At 37.7% G+C, this 17,242-nt stretch overlaps 1 protein-coding gene across 14 annotated transcripts in view; it reads right to left on the bottom strand.

Moving 5' to 3' along the window:
• CFAP54 (cilia and flagella associated protein 54) overlaps window positions 1–17,242 on the bottom strand; it is a 207,898-nt gene that overhangs the window by 173,685 nt on the left and 16,971 nt on the right. For 9 of the 14 annotated variants that reach the window (XM_008178758.4, XM_008178756.4, XM_024099621.3 and 6 more), the window contains 8 exons: window positions 16,851–16,997; window positions 14,995–15,166; window positions 13,143–13,201; window positions 10,669–10,812; window positions 10,098–10,211; window positions 9,898–9,999; window positions 4,365–4,563; window positions 547–642 (listed from right to left, as the gene is read on the bottom strand). In XM_008178758.4, coding sequence (XP_008176980.2) covers window positions 547–642; window positions 4,365–4,563; window positions 9,898–9,999; window positions 10,098–10,211; window positions 10,669–10,812; window positions 13,143–13,201; window positions 14,995–15,166; window positions 16,851–16,997 — 1,033 coding nt within the window. The remainder of the gene's footprint in view (window positions 1–546; window positions 643–4,364; window positions 4,564–9,897; window positions 10,000–10,097; window positions 10,212–10,668; window positions 10,813–13,142; window positions 13,202–14,994; window positions 15,167–16,850; window positions 16,998–17,242) is intronic. The other 5 variants (XM_008178759.4, XM_065560835.1, XM_065560839.1 and 2 more) reach the window with 2 other exon arrangements.

Here is a 17,242-nt window from a genome sequence, read left to right as displayed (position 1 = left end):
CATTCAGCAGTGTTCTACAGTTCCAAGGCAGTGTTCTAGTGAGTGATCTCCAAAGGCTATTCCTTTGGTTGAAGGTGCTGGGAAGAGGGTTATATTAATGTTTGGCAGCAGGTATCTTTTTGAAGGAGCACTAAGGACTGCTCCAAGGCCACGTCATCCTGCTCTGCACAGAAACTCAAGGACCCTCTGCTCAGCCATGTCCACCCCTCTCACCTCCCTAAGCACATTTCACAATTATAACATCAGAAGTTAGCCTTTGATATTTGTAAAGCACTTGAAGATCTCTGGATCAACTGTGCTATGTATGTTCAAAGTAGTAGCATTTTATTACGACGCCTGTATGTTTACAACTTGCTACTTCAGTAAAGCTTAAAATGGAAACAATATTTAATTATTAGTTCTTATTGCGTGAATACTAATAGAAGGTAGGATCTTGCAAACTTTGTAGGCATAGAACTACCATTGGAGTTTGGCGTGCTGAGAGTTTGCATGCTGAGAGTTTGCATGACTGGGTTCAAAATGCTTTGAAAATCCAAACTAATTTACCTGTTAATATAAGCTGCAGAAGTGTCGATGATTCATTTATTACACCAGAAGACTCAGTACAATAACTTCCTTGTGTACTAGCAAAGCTGCCACCACCTATAACAAAAGTAACTCATTAGATAATCATACAATTTGTTTGATGTTATATTTTATTTAGTCATAATCAGAACTGCTCAGAAACCAGAATTCCTGTTGTGCAGGAAATTTTGAAATTTTTAAAAAATATCATCATAATGAAAACTCGCAACTTCAAAATTCACATGAAGCAAAGGGAGTCCAAAATTTTTATTATGAAAAATCAAAAAAGGCGTTCTGTTTTGACTTTTTCTCAACAAATTAATGAGTCTCCCCAAGCTGCCCAGAGCTCAGGGAGCCCACTTTCTGGACCACATAAGAACTTAAGAACAGTCATACTGGGTCAGCCCAAAGTTTCATCTAGCCCAGTATCCTGTCTTCCGGCAGTGGCCAATGCCAGGTGCCCCAGAGAGAATGAACAGAACAGGTAATCATCAAGTGATCCATCCCCTGTTGCCCATTCCCAGCTTCTGGCAAACAGAGGCTAGCGATACCAGTTCCTTATTTACTTTCTCCACAACAGTCATGATTTTATAGACCTCTATCATATCCCCCCTTAGTCGTCTCTTTTCCAAGCTGAAAAGTCCCAGTCTTATTAATCTCTCCTCATATGGAATCCATTCCATACCCCTAATCATTTTTGTTGTCCTTTTCTGAACCTTTTCCAATTCCAATATATCTTTTTTGAGATGGGGCAACCGCATCTGAAAGCAGTATTCAAGATGTGGGCATACCATGGATTTATATACAGGCAATATGATATTTTCTGTTTTATTATCTATCCCTTTCCTAATGATTCCCAACATTCTGTTAGCTTTTTTGACTGCCACTGCACACTGAATGGATGATTTCAGAGAACTATCTGCAATGACTCTAAGATCTCTCTCTTGAGTGATAACAGCTAATTTAGACTCCATGATTTCATATGTATAGTTAGGATTATGTTTTCCAATGTGCATTACTTTGCATTTAATCAACATTGAATTTCATCTGCCATTTTGTTGCCCAGTCACCCAGTTTTGAGAGATCCCTTTGTAGCTCTTCGCAGTCTGCTTGGGACTTAACTATCTTGAGTAGTTTTATATCATCTGCAAATTTTGCCACCTCAATGTTTACCCCTTTTTCCAAATCATTTATGAATATGTTGAATAGTACCAGTCCCAGTACAAACCCTTGTGGGACACCACTCTCTCCATTCTGAAAACTGACCATTTATTCCTACCCTTTGTGTCCTATCTTTAAACCAGATACAAATCCATGAGAGGACCTTCCCTCTTATCCCATGACAACTTACTTTGCTTAAGAGCCTTTGGTGAGGGACTTTGTCAAAGGCTTTCTGAAAATCTAAGTACATTATATCCACTGGATCCCCCTTGTCCACATGCTTGTTGTCCCCCTCAAAGAATTCTAGTAGATTGGTGAGGCATGATTTCCCTTTACAAAAACCATGTTAACTCTTCCCCAACAAATTGTGTTCATCTATGTGTCTGACAATTCTGTTTTTTACTATAGTTTCAACCAGTTTGCCTGGCACTGGGATCAGACTTACTGGCCTGTAATTGCCGGGATCACCTGTGGAGCCCTTTTTAAAAATTGGCGTCACATTAGCTATCCTCCAGTCATTTGATACAGAAGCTGATTTAAATGATAGGTTACTAACCACAGTTAGTTGTTCTGCAATTTCACATTTGAGTTCCTTCAGAACTCTTGGGTGAATACCATCTGGTCCTGGTGACTTATTAATGTTTAGTTTATCAATTTGTTCCAAAGCCTCATTTAATGATACCTCATATTTGTCACCTAAAAAGAATGGCTCAGATTGGGGAATCTCCTTCACATCCTCAGCCATGAAGACTGATGCAGAGAATTCATTTAGTTTCTCCGCAATGGCTTTATCGTTCTTGAGCGCTCCTTTAGTATCTCAATCGTCCAGTGGCCCCACTGTTGGTAAGCAGGCTTCCTGCTTCTGGTGTGCTTAAAAAAATGTTGCTATTACTTTTTGAGTCTTTGGCTAGCTGTTCTTCACATTCTTTTTTGGCCTTCCTAATTATATTTTTACACTTCACTTGCCAGAGTTTATGCTCCTTTTTATTTTCCTCACTAGGTTTAACTACCCAGAAGCTAGGAAGTCCTGACAACCCTGGCTCAAACCAGGGCTTCCAGAGCTTCTGGGATCCCAGCTCTGTGGCAGCCCACAATACCGGCAGACAAGCTGTCAGGAAGCCTGCCTGGTTTCTGTTGGAAGATTCAATAAAGCCAACACATTCCCACAAAATATTTTTATTTTGATTATCAGCATTTTCTAACAGAAAAATGTTTTGTTAGAAAACTTCTGACCAGCTCTAGTCATAATGATCTTGGAAGTAAAATACAATTATTAAATGTATTTTCTTTATACATGTGTTTTATTACCAAAACATCTTCCACTCCATGGTTCTAATTCTGTCCTTATTTACACCTCCATAGAACTCTACTGACTTAAATAGAGAGGTCTGGAGTGAAAATCAGTGCAAAATTTGGCTCCTGAAGTGTCCTTCTGAACAACTATTTTATGTGGTAAATAAACTGGATTAGATAGACTCTCTCTGAAATTACACTCATGCAACTGAAATTTAAAGTTAGTGGGGATGCAAGGGTGTGACTTAGGACAGAAAATGACCTGCTCTATATACCCAAACACATGAGATTAAAAGTGCTTTAAGCAGTGCCAAGGCAAATTTAAGAAACAGAGATCTTTGGTTAATAATTTGAAACATTCTAGGCATACACATAATAATGAGCAACTAAGCATTTGGCTGTCAAAGACCTTCTGCCACATGAAGTTTGCACAAAAGAGACTTGTCAGCACATCCCAAGAGAAATGTGCAGCCATCAGCTGTGATTTTAATTACATGATTGGTTGATTTGTGCATGTTTTTTTTTAAACAGAGGCTGTTTAAATGGTTTTACCAGCAATAAAACATTCTTTCAGGGTGAAATTCACTCCTCCCCACACAAAGCTTGACTAAATGTACTTTGTTCAGGGAATGAAGTGGATGTCAAGGGATGGAATCCACCATCACAACATACAGGCTGGCTATAGGACTGCATCACAGCCCATTGGAAGCTAGCATTCCAGCCCACGTGCTAAAATAGCAACCACAGTCACTCTTCATATCCTCTATGCTGGAATGACTGGATACAAATAAGCATATATCAAGTGGGTCCTACCCTGGGTCATCACAAAGACCCCTTCCATGTTGACCTATTCAGAAAAGATGCAGACTTTCTGTGAAGCACAAGGAGTTACTCCGGATATACACTGGTAAAACTGACAGCTGAATCTGGCCAAAGGTTTTAACTTACGTCAAGTCAAATTTTGTGAAGGCAAAATTTTAAAAAAATTAAGTTTGATTTTATCAGTGCTATGGTTATAACTCAAGTATCAGAGGGGTAGCCGTGTTAGTCTGAATCTGTAAAAAGCAACAGAGGGTCCTGTGGCACCTTTAAGACTAACAGATGTATTGGAGCATAAGCTTTCGTGGGTGAATGCCCACTTCATCAGATGCATCTGATGAAGTAGGCATTCACCCAAGAAAGCTTATGCTCCAATACTTCTGTTAGTCTTAAAGGTGCCACAGGACCCTCTGTTGCTTTTTATGGTTATAACTGAAACACATACTTCTGCAGGTGAGTTTTTTCTTTTGTCAGCATAAGAAACATTGAGGTTCTTTACCAGAGTATTTTCATTTTTATGCCATTACCTGCCAGGATATCCATGCCTGCAAAAAAAAGCTCTGAAACCACATCACGTATCTCAGTTTCATCAGGAACAGGTGGGGCAGGGCGCAACACTCGTCTATTACTATCAGAGAGAGCTTCTAGGATGGCAAGGAAATGGGCTGCAGTGCCATCAAACATCTCAGTCAGCAGCCGTTCTGTAACAGTACGAGGCCATGGCAACTAAACAAGAGATAAATCTTTGTAAGGTTTTGTAATATTTCAAATGCGTTACAATAAAGCAACAGTTTTTTCAAAACAGTTCTCTGTGAAAAAGTGAGTGCAAGTCCAAGAAATAACACTGCAGTATACATCGTGGTTGTGAATTCTATGATCCAGATGTATAGCAAAGTATCAGGCCAAATTTGTAAGATACCTAAGGAAGGCATGAATTTCACAATAACCACGAACACTGCTGCACACTGTTCTAGTTAGAAAACAACACAATGAAAATTATGAAAGGAAAAAAAATATATTAAGCCCATGTAGTTCAAAGCTATCCAGATCTTGTCCTGTAATTACATGGGCTTGATCACTGGGAGCTGAGGACTCTCAGCACTTCACAGGAAGTCAGTGAATATTGACGGTGATCAGCACCCCACAGGACTAAAGCTACAGTCCATTAGGTTGCTCCTTTGGTCTGTACATTTTCCAACCAACATAATGTAAAACATAAGACAATACACACAAAACCATATGCACTATATTTGGCTGCTAAGTAATGATAAATCTATAAAATAAAATAATAAAACTGATCTCATAATGCTTTGTTTACATGACTGTTCTTTCCTTGTCAAAATCATTACCAGGTATGGAACACTGAAGTGGAGACCCAGTATTTAATGGTCACCTGCTCCATCTCATCATCACTCCAGTTACAATAATTTATTTGACATTTTATCAAATAAAAAGCCTTCAGTAAGGTTTTCAGGACCATCTAACCATTCTAATATCGGGGAATTTCCTTCCTGCATTGGTGGAGCCACATCCTTTATTTTAATTTTCAAATTAGGCACTTTAATTCAAGCAAGCTAAGATGTATACCCGATAAAAAAGGAATAATTTGTGCCATATCTGGCAGCATTTCAGCTATTTATATGCTGATGGATTGCATTTTTATTTTACAGGCCACCTCTTTAGAGGTAGTTACTTATCTTTTCAAAAGAAAGAGCAACCATTTCTAGAGGGAGGAGGGTAAATCCACATTTTACTGGCAACCTCATTCCAAACCAAAGACAAGAAATATTTTTAAACAATTCCTTATAATTATACATGCAGGTTTAAAATTTCCCAAGTACACTATATTCGATTTTAAAAACCCAACATTTGTTGCTAAGTTGTTATATCCCCAATCTTTCTTTCAACAGCATGGGGGAAATAATGACAGTCCCAAACCTGCAACTGGCTCTATGCAACAGAACCCTGCCCCCATGTATAGCCCTTGACCGTTTATGCACAGAACACAGGTTTTATTTAAATAAATAAATAAATGCCTGAGTTGGGGAAGGTAACTATACTTAGCAGTAAGAAGAACAGGAGTACTTGTGGCACCTTAGAGACTAACAAATTTATAAATGTGTTAGTCTCTAAGGTGCCACAAGTACTCCTGTTCTTTCTGCGGATACAGACTACCACAGCTGCTACTCTGAAACCTATACACAGCAGTGATAGCAATATTGTTTTAGCTGTAAACAGTTCCCTGTGGTGTTTGCAATCCAAATATTACAGCATTATAGGGGTGAAGGAGAAAATGAAAATTACTGAAAACTAATGGAAAATGAGCCAGTCTATTTTCATTTTCCAAGTTAAATTAAGAGCTAAAAGTACATGGAACTCCACACATACTAAAAGTTAAGCATGTACTTATATACTTTGCTGGATCAGGACCAGATCACTCAGCACCTTGCAGGATCAAACGCTTATCAGGCATTCCAGTCTAAATATCCCTACATTCTGGCTTTTCTACACAAATGTTTCATTTGCGCAAGCTGAGGTATAAAACTACCTGCAAAAGCCTGCCGTGCACTTAAGTGTCCATGTGGATCCTGCTGCTGCGCACTAAAAGTTCCCTAGTGCACTTTGATCTATGGCTGTTTCAAAACTGGATAAATCAAAGGGCACTAGAAAACTTTTAGTTCATGGCATTAGGGTTCACACTGACACTGAGTGCATGGCACACTAGTGCAGGGTACATTTACACCTCAGTTTGCCACGAGCAAAGTGTTCATATAGACAAGCTCTCTGTCTTCTTATCATACTATGAATACTGCTCTGCACATGTTTTATAACATTTAAAGCAATTTTTGTGACATTTTAAAGTGAACCAGTGCAGGCAAATATAGTTCTATAGATTTTTCCCATTTATTTGAACATTAGTAAATCTACAAAATGTGCAGAAATATTTTTGGCACTGATATCACATTTAGGGTTCACAACATTGAACAAAAAAATCAAACTATAAAAGCATGTAAAAACAAATAACATGACAATTCAACACCTCTGTTTGCTAAGGCCAAGAAAACAGGCATGGCAAGTAGTGGACAAAAATGTCACATTTTAAAACAATTAAGAAATTAATTCCTAACAATCAGTCACTTTTAAAACCAGGCATTAAGTAACGTCAGAAACTGATACAGTATTATGTGAAATCTTTGGGAATTACATTGTAAACTGAATTATCTACTGATCCAGACCACAGACTTCAAAGTCTGCAGAAACAATACCCCCATTAGAAATGTACACCTGCTTCCCCAAGTCCTGCTGAAGGACATCACCTAAATCCAGCTAAGTTTTACTGAGCCAAATCTTTGAGAAATCTGGTAGTCTTTACATATGCAAACCACACCCTCCTGAAAAAAATTGTGGCATGACCTGGTTTTATACAACCTGAGGTTTCAGATAAGTGAGGTTTGGATCAAGTGGATTGTGCTATATACTCAGAAGTTTAATATGAAAGTATACATGACTGAAATCACATATGACCTGATACTGAAGCCCTTGATACTCTTTTATACCAATGTATCATACAAAGTTTGATCAGGGTAATCAGGTCACATCTGAAATGTGTCAGGATGATGATGTTATAGCTTTGCTATTAACTACAGTAAGGCTAAGTTTTTGTCACAGATATTTTTTGAAAAAACGTCATGGAAAGGTCACTGGCAATAAACAAAAATTCACAGAGGCCTGTGACCTGTCTCTGACTTTCACTAAAAATATCCCTGACAAAATGGGGAGGTGGGTTCAGTACCCACTCTTGCTGGGGCTCCCAGGTCCCTACTGCTCTGGGGAGTGGGAGCTCTGGGGTCCCCCTACCCACAGGGTTTGACTGCTGGGGGGTCTCCTTCCCCCCAAGGTGGCTGGGAGCTATGGGGGGGCCACTGATGCAGCTGGACAGCTGCAGGGTCCCCCTGCCGTGGCTGGGCAGCTTCAGGAAGACCCTCACTGCCGACCATGTCTGGACAGTTGCAGGGCGGGAGGGGTCCCCTGCTGCTTACTGCAGCTGGACAGCTGTGGGAGTTCCCCTGCCACTCCCCTGGGCTGGGCAGCTGCAGGCTCCCCGACCAGAGTGGGGGCTCAGAGCTGCGAGGGCGGGGCTGGCAGGGAGCTCCAGCCCCGGGCAGAAAATGTCACAGAGGTCAAAGGAAGTCACGCAATCCGTGACCCTTTGACCTCTGTGACCTAATCATAACCTTAACTATAAACAATATCAGTTGAGAAATCCCATGATTTCATAATGTTATCTCTGATGGAACTTATTTATACACCTGTTTTTCCCCCAATAATGATTAATACTCAGACTTTTTTCTATTAGTAAAGAAACAATAACAGTATGTACAAATGATATTAATATTTAATAGTATATTATTTTCCAGCAAAAATTACATTCTTCTGATTTTGAATATGACTGGGGTTTACCAAATATAGTGCTTTCATTCTCAGGCTATCCCAAAAGTACTTTATGAATAAATAAGTTAGATAATGATGGTGCAAGTAAATAAAGCTTATCAACAATTCACACAGCTCTGTATATTTAACAGTGACAGAATAAATGATGAGACAGAAATGGGAGTTATGCAAGGGGATTTCTAACTTCTGCCTTGATGGCCTCTCAGCCCAGACAGAAAAGACCTCTTGTCTCTCATCTCACCCAGAGGATGATAGTGTAGCACTTACCTATGCCTCTTGGTATTGCTATATTTGTAATGAGCAAGAATGGAAATCATAGGACCAGATTAACCACAGGTTTACCCCACCAAAAACTCTGACGCAGATCCACAGCATAAAGCCTTCCAGCAGCGGAGACTGCAATGATGCAAAGTGACTGCAAGCAAGTACTGACCAGCAAGAGAGTAGCTGGAGAGTGTGCTGGTTAGAGCCTCTCTCCCATTGGCAGAGAGGCTATGTAGCCCTAGCAAGAATTAAAGATGAAACCATAAGGGAAAAAGTAGAATTACCATCTGCCTTTCTTGGGGTGAATCACCGCTGGAGTGTAAAGGGCTTCTCTAGCTCCGGGAACAGCAAATCACACCTCCCTGCACCAGTGTTAGTGGAAGTTCTATAGCCTATGTTATGCAGGGGGTCAGATTTGATGATCACAGGATCCCTTCTGGCCTTAGACTCTATGAATGTATGAATCTTGTCTCTAAGAAAGGTCTTGAACTCAATGACTTTAAACCTGACTCAGAAGGAAGAGTGATACTCTCTGAGGTATATGGGGGAACTATTATGAATACACATAATAGTATAAAAATAAATGCAGCTATTAAAGCTAATAAAGTAGGTCTGGGTGTTGTCCAAAGAAAGCAAGTATGCAAAAATATTTAATATTATGAAATGTTTCTCTATACTAATTTATAAGGCTTCTCCCAATAGAACACTTGGCTGTGGCAGCTAAGATTGTTGGCAATAGAATGTGAGTTGGGGAAAATGATTATTTCCATCAAAGGCTATTTCATACTTTGCACTCATTTATATAGGTCACAGAATCTTAAGGGAGAGTGAGGAATCTCTGAAAAAAATCTATCTTTCAAGGTTTTAGAGGAGTACTGCAATGCAAAAATCCACTGAAAATTTGTTGAAGCTGGCACTGAATCTTTAATGTAACTAAACACAGTAGGGAAAATTCAAGGGGCCATACACCAGGGATGAATTTGAACAAGATTTTTAAAAATTATATTAAATACTGTAGAGTTGTGGCTATTTTGCAGTGTACAGCCAAGAACATTTATCCTGCACAAATAACACACAGCCACTAAAGAAAACGAGCCCTGAATGATCTAATATAGACCATATTGCCTATTAAAATAATTACACCCTTAAGTTGGTTCCGAGTCTTAATGGTAAAGTTAATATGTTATTTATAAGGCTGGAAAGGAAAAACAAATCATTCTGTTTGCAGATAATGCTGTATGCCCACATAAGATGTGTGCTAGGCAAAGCTATGTCATATCATTACTAAAAATAAGTAATAAACAGATCAAAAAGAAAAAGATTTACACAAAATTCTAAACTTACATTTTGTGCTTCCTTTAGATTAACCCTTAATTTTGGTCGAAAAAATCCTTTGGGCTTTCTTCTGGATTCATATACTGCTCTCTTGAAAACCATTACTGCCATCTGACTCAAAGAGAAGCAGGTGAGTAAAAACTGTGTTATGTATTCTGCTTGTTCAGCTGTATGTATTGTAATTTTTATAAATTGTGACATGTTTATACCTTTATAGTGGCCTCTCTAAAAACTTTTTTTGTTTCTGAATTTTGTGGTGAACAACTCATGCTTTCCAATTGCTTTAGTTCATCAATTTTACTCAGACCACGGCGAGCGAATACCTATATAGCATAAAAATTGGATAAAGAGTTGATTTATCTATCTTGATATTATGGTTCTGTGCTCTGATTGCTATGAGAGGGAGAGTACAATAGCCACACCACCTCCTCATCCTTGTGTTCAGAGAACAATAAAGACTAAAATCATAGCCAGCTCCTGTACAACAGATGCAAGGGGAAAGAAACTCCTTGCTCTCTCTCCTTTTGTGCAACCGCTTAGGGGCTGGCCACAGTCGAGCCCTGAACACTTAGAATGTTTATGTACATATTAAAAAATGTATTACTGTGCTTTAATTTGAATTGATTAGTTCAATTTATACAGAGAAACATACTGTAGTAGCCTAACTACATTTCTGAAAGCAGATAAAAAGCAAATATAATAAAATGTAATATTTAAATAAATATGCAGCTTGCCATTTATTGTTACAAATAAAATTATAAGAGTGATACATAAGGCTACCTCTCCATGGATGTTGGCTTGGTTGTCATAATAACAATAACAAACTGCAGTGTAAAGGGTGATTCTCCATGTCAAATAGTGTACAGCTAAAAGTGGTACTGATGATTCCATACATATGCTGGCCCACAATAGGTATTCCAGCACCTATGATGGGAAAAAACCAATTATGAACAAAACATTATAAAGAACTGCTCAAAATGTATTAACAGTATAAACTTGAAACAGTTGGCTGAGAAAATTATTAAGCATTGATATGCATTTCCTATTGCTCAAAGATGCACATAAAAAACATGGACTTAAATAACAGAGCAAATTAGAACAAGAAATCACAGAAAGAGAGTTAATATTTCATTCATTTTACTTTCAGTCATTTATGAATTTTTCCACCTAAAATTGTGTTCATTTTCATCTCTAGACCTGAAGAAGAACTCTACATAGTTCAAAAGCTGGTCTCTTTCATCAACAGAAGTTAATCCAATAAAAGATATTACATCACCCACCTTGTCTCTCTTCATCTTCACCTGACATTTTATGGCCTGAGATATCAAAACAATCCCAGTTCACTACTAAACTGTTTCCTCATTTAGGGCTTGATCCTGCTCTCATTCAAGTCAATTGAAAAACTCCTATTCACTTGAAAGATGCAAGATCAAGCCCTTTAGGCTCTGATCCCACAAAGCATTGAGGGCTTCTTATGAGGTGCTGAGCACACTCTACTTTCACTGTCCTCAGTGGGTATAGGAGATTCAGGCCTTCAGTTTGGGGAAATTCATCCTCTTCTCCAAACCTACTCTTCACAGCAAAGACCTCTTGATATAATTAGCCCTGCTAAAAGACAGGTCGACCTTGATTTCTACAGAATCACACCACTTCACCCTACTGAACAGCATTTTCCTCTCTTACTATTCTTGGGCCTGATGCTCTATGAGATGCTGAGCACCCTCATTTCCAAATGAAGTCAATTTACAAACTCAGGCCTTCTGTAAATTACTGAACTGAAAATACATGTCCTGAATGTAGCTGACAGTGTTTCCTCCAGAAACCATGAAGCACATTACATGTATAATATGAGCTACACTGGCATATAGAATAAAGATACAAAGTCACTTCGAGTTTCAATGCTAAGATGTTCAAATGGAAAATTTCCTTTGAAACTCTCCAGTCGCTGACAGGGATACACTTGCTCTTTATGCATGACTGAAATAACCATCTGTCAACAAAATAAAATATTGGATCCAAGATTGTCCAGTGTCTGTTTATTCCAGGTGGGGGGAAAATTGAAATCCAATTCAAATCTAGATAAATAAAAAAATAAAGTCCAAGGCATACCAACTGAGATACTCACATGAAAGAAACTTTCATGATTAAAAAAAACCCAGCCACAGGGTGTCACTACAGCTCTACCAAAAATCAGCAAAAGGGTAATTCCATTCATATAAACAAACAGCCCAATATGGTTCAGCTTGCTGATTTATACCCTATTTTAAATAGTGGAATTATAACGACGTATAATAAATTATCCTAACCTCAGTTAACAACAGCTTGCCATTAAGAGTCATTGGTACTATTTGCTTTAGTTAAGCATTTATAGTGATGACAGAGTTACAGTGTAATATTTGTCAGCTGTGGATACAAACATCTGTCTAAAGCATTCTGTTTTATTCAAATTTACAAGTAAGCAGTATTATATGATGGATATTTTTAAAAGATTTTTTGTCAAAATTAAGTCAAAAGGCCACATTCTCAGCTGGTGTAAATCAATGTAACAGACTTCAATGGAGCAATAATGATCTATACCAGTTGAAGATCTGGCCCAAAACATGCAGTGGGAATGAGGCTCCATCAGGGATATCTAATTAAAGTCTTCAGAACCCTAAGCTCAACCCTCTGCCTTCCTCACAAAGCCAGTATAAGAATCTTGTGCCACCCTTTTTTGATAATTGACTTCTTTGGAATCACTACCTTGTGTCGAGATATTAGGAGCCAAGATTTGGGGTGATAAATCATTAAAATGTTGTGCAGTTAAAGTGTGCTTCACTTTTGAAATAAACAGTTTATTAAATTAAAAATGAACTAAATACAACTTCAAGGGGCTTGGATGACTCTTACTGCAACACTCCACAGGGGCCTGACTAATCCCAAAGACCAGCAGCCTGGTATGCTGGGGTCATATGCTCACAGTTGAATGCCGCAGAGGTCCATGAAGGCTTGGGGGACTCATGTTCTCCTGCCCTTCTACTCGAGCCTCTCTGGACACCAAACTCTTTTACCCCACTGTCCAGGATGGTCAGCGTTACTATTGCCAGGGAGAGTGGAGTTGGTCAGATAAGATTTACCCAATGTGACAAAATAAAAATGCATTTCCTTCTTTTCAGTAAAATTCTGTTTGCTGTAAAGCTAAAAGTATTCTTAATAGCTGTACAATATATTAGAAATACCAAATATAAAAAACCTTCCAGTTTATCTTGCCATACCTTAGCAGACTGACCTATGCTCATCAAACGTCTGCATATTGTGTATATATAAATTGTACCTAGAAGAATAAAAATAAATTAAAATCTATACAAAAATGGATACGAGTTCAACATTTCTACTTCAAATCTGTTATGCTAGTTAACTGAAATGTTGTTGTTAGAATTTGGATTGTTAATAAGTCTCTTATTTCAAGATGAAAAACAACTGAAAATATAGTTTTAAAAATTAAAAAACTTTTAACATAATTATTTTTAAATTAGAGAAGTTGAAGCCATTCAAATTCGTGTGTGATGTTAATGTCCATTGTAAAATAAGTAGAAAAACAGCCTCATAAAAATTATGTATTACTGAAGTCTTAAATGTCCACTAGAAATATTTGATACCACAGGTCAAATCAAGGGATGTGACTATTGGGGGTAGAATTTTCATGGGGAAATTCATGGGACTTGTGCTCTTCAATCACTAAAGTACTTTTGAAAATCCCATCATGGAAGTGTAACATGTGTAACAAAGTTATGAGTACACAAAAAGCTAGACAAGCAATAAAACACTCCAGGGTGTATATTCTGTGTAGAAAAGGACATCTGTAGTGCAAAGAGGCATCCAAATGCCAATCAACACAACTAGAAGGACATTTTATCAACAAGCCACCCCACAGCATCCATTAATAGGGTATTGGTATATGCCTCGGAGGGTAGTGAGCCACAAACCTCCTGTTGCTGAGGGAGCTACAGAAAGATGTTCTACCCAGAAGAAGGGGCAGAGTCCTGGGAGGAGAAATGCCAGAGTTCAGGTCCTACCCTAACCTCATTTCAGCCAGTTGGAAGGAGCTAATGCTGGCCAAAACCGTGCTCAAGACAGGGATTTGGTCCAGAGAACTGGCAATGGGATTCCAGAATGGAAAATTAGTATATTTTAATTTAATTATTTTATTGTGTTTCTTTGGCAGTCAAGGGAGAGCTGAAAGGGAGAGGTGGGACCAAGAGTGGTCTCAGCAGATAAGAGTGGTTGGAATCTCCAGCCCCATTAAAGCTCTAAACAGGAAAGAAAATACCAGCACTTCACCGCCAATTCAAAATTGCCTTTTCTCTCATATGCAATTTTATATTACAATAACTTACACTAGTAGCATCAAATAATAATCCATGCCTTTGGATGGGAGAAAAAAACAGAATGACCTTTTAAGAATTCTTGATACGTCTCTTTTTATATACCCAAGTCTGTTCATCTGATCTAAATTAAGCCAAGTATGAACAACACACTTACATGGTGGACAATATCAATCAGATACAGATGGAATCAAATTCTTAATCTAAAATGGTTTCCATTTTTAAAAGGAATGTTTATCATTAAATCCAATGCTGGAGAATATTATTTTAAAAAAAGCACACACAAACTTTTTATGTTTCAAACAGTCATAAATTTATTTCCTACACTTCAGAAATGTAATCCTCTTCGTACAAAAAAATCCCTATTTATAAGTACATTTTATAGCTAAAAAATTCTGTAGTTTGCTTATATATCAGCATTTAATTTAAAAAATGCTTTCATTATGATCTGTCAGAATTCATTATATGAGTACACTCAAAACACTGCTCAACTGTGGGCTATGAATAAGTTATTTCTTTTACAGATATCCAACACAAAAATGTAATACCATGTAGAAAAATGAAAACTGAAAGTCATTGTGAATTTCAAACTATCATTATTTAATTGTTGAAAAAATACTTACGATTAAAAGGGAACTAGAATTTTACTCACAGTCTTTTTGTTGTCATTACTGAACAAGTATGAAATTTCCTTTCCAAGGCATACTTTGACAGAAAAATATAAATGAAATCTGTAACGTACCATTATAGATAAGCCAACACAAATGCTCCTGAGGTAGAGCCACCTGCATAATGAGTCGTAAGGAGGACAAGATATTGAAACACATCTGCAGAGATTCTTGATTCTGGAGATTTCTATCACTGATGCATACCATCTGGTAAATGCAAATATTCCTTCCTTGCAAAGCATGGAACTAAAGTGTATGGGAACAGAAGTAAAATAAAAAATACTGTCTTTTAAAATATAAATATTTATATTTAGCAGTTTTCACATTAGTATTTTGTTGTGCTTTGCTAAACATGAGAAAGTAAAGCATATATCAGAGTTATACCATAACAGTTAGAGGCATAGTGAATTAGAGAATAGAAAAGGGGTTATTAAGCTGTGCAGATGGCTTCCATTAGATCCACATGCAGAGAATAAGTTTAATACACTATTCTCCTGCGTGACAGAGTGGTAGGAAGGGAGGATAAATAAGGCACTGGACTGGGACTTGGGACAGAAGTAGATCAGTGCCTAAGGTCTAACTCTGTATACATCAATATTATATTGACTAAGCATTCTAATTTAGGCACCTTCCATTTTGAAATTAGATCCCGTGGCATTTCCAAGGTCCATGAAGATGGACAACTCAACACATGTTGCAAGTTAAGTAAAGGAAACCATTTCTGGAACTTTAGATTTATTTTAAAAATTATCTTGAAACAACAAAATAAAACAGACTAATGAAATCTCTGACCACATTCCCTTCTTCAAGTTGAACAGTCTTTAAATACCAAAACAAACAATAGCTCTCATATTTCCAGAGCTCCCTGTCCTGGATTCTAAGCAAGTCACCTCATTCCATCTCTTCCCAGAAAAAAAAAAAATCTAAGGCCCTTTTTAAGGCTTTACCCCTAACTAAGGTCAGCTGTACCTGATCATCACAAGTGCTGGCAGGAAACACATGGCTTTCCCAGTTATCCTAGCTCAGGGAGAAATCCAAATACCCACATCAGTGTCTGGTGCAGCAGAGACTCCCAATAGAGCACTGCTGGGACAGAATGCATTATTTGTATGATGCCTTCCTCTCACCTTGCCCTGCCTTACTCATACCAAAGGACCGATCACAAGCCCTTGGTCTCTTGTAGCGATAACACAAAGGAATGTTTACACCCTCCCTGAGGTCATTTGGCTTTCCTACAAATTTTCATCATTTACAGATGAAACTAATGACCATATAAATCTATTTATCAGTCTATTTTATTTAATACCTGGAAAAGAATATATTGATAGTAGTGTGATGCTGCTTTGTCATCAAGCAGCTTATGTGTAGTATTTTTACACAGAAATACTGCACAAATTACAATACAAAGTTCTCATTGTGTTGACTGCCTTGTTTTCATATAAGGTAGGAACACAAAAATTGACACATTCAATCAGCGACCAGTCATCAACTTTGGTCCATATCCTGTCTTTGACAGTAGTTTATACCAGTGTTTTGGAGGAGAAACCCTGGTCATGGAATAACCTGCCCACAGGAAAATTGTCTACCTAACCTCAATTAATTAGAGGTTGGATTATGCCTTGAAGCGTGAGGGGTTATATCTCTTCCAAAACTTTTTTTAAATCATTAATTATATAACTCTGGATATTCTCAGCATTCATATAATTGTGAATCCCTTTTTAACCTCAATGACATCTTGTGGCAAGGAGCTCTATAGACATGTGTATTATTTTCTATTCTGGATATGTGAACGATTAAAGAGCTCCAGGTATTAGTAAATCTACCTCTCGTTAGTGCAACAGTGTGATATACATTTGTTGAAGCTTAATAAAGGCCTCTTATTTTGAAATCATTAACATTTTTGTTAAAACTTTTTCTTGTTTATACCTACCGTAAGTGCAGCACTTTTATCACCAAAGCCATTTGGAAAAAACATGGACTTAAACTGATTCACATCTGCTATTACCTCATCAAGGTTTATTGAACTGAACTGCTGAAGATACCGTCCATAGCACTGTAAAAGTGCCAGCTTATATTCCTGGAATGTGAAGAATATGTTATTCATAGATTTTGCATTTTATTTTTCTATGCAATTATAAAATGTGTATTATACTTTTTTACACTCATTTAACAAATGGCAATGTAGAACAATAATTGGAGGTGAAGTAGACTGACCCAGGACTATGCTGAAAAGTCAGGAAAACATTTTGTAATGTAGTTTATAAAGATAAAGTCACCCAAAGAAAACATTAGAATCTTTGGAGTAATCAAAGATGAGTCAGG

Source organism: Chrysemys picta, chromosome 1 (assembly GCF_011386835.1).
Source record: "Chrysemys picta bellii isolate R12L10 chromosome 1, ASM1138683v2, whole genome shotgun sequence".
Lineage (NCBI taxonomy): Eukaryota > Metazoa > Chordata > Testudines > Emydidae > Chrysemys > Chrysemys picta.
Note: the sequence above shows the minus strand (reverse complement) of the source record. Positions and strands in the feature narration are given on the sequence as shown.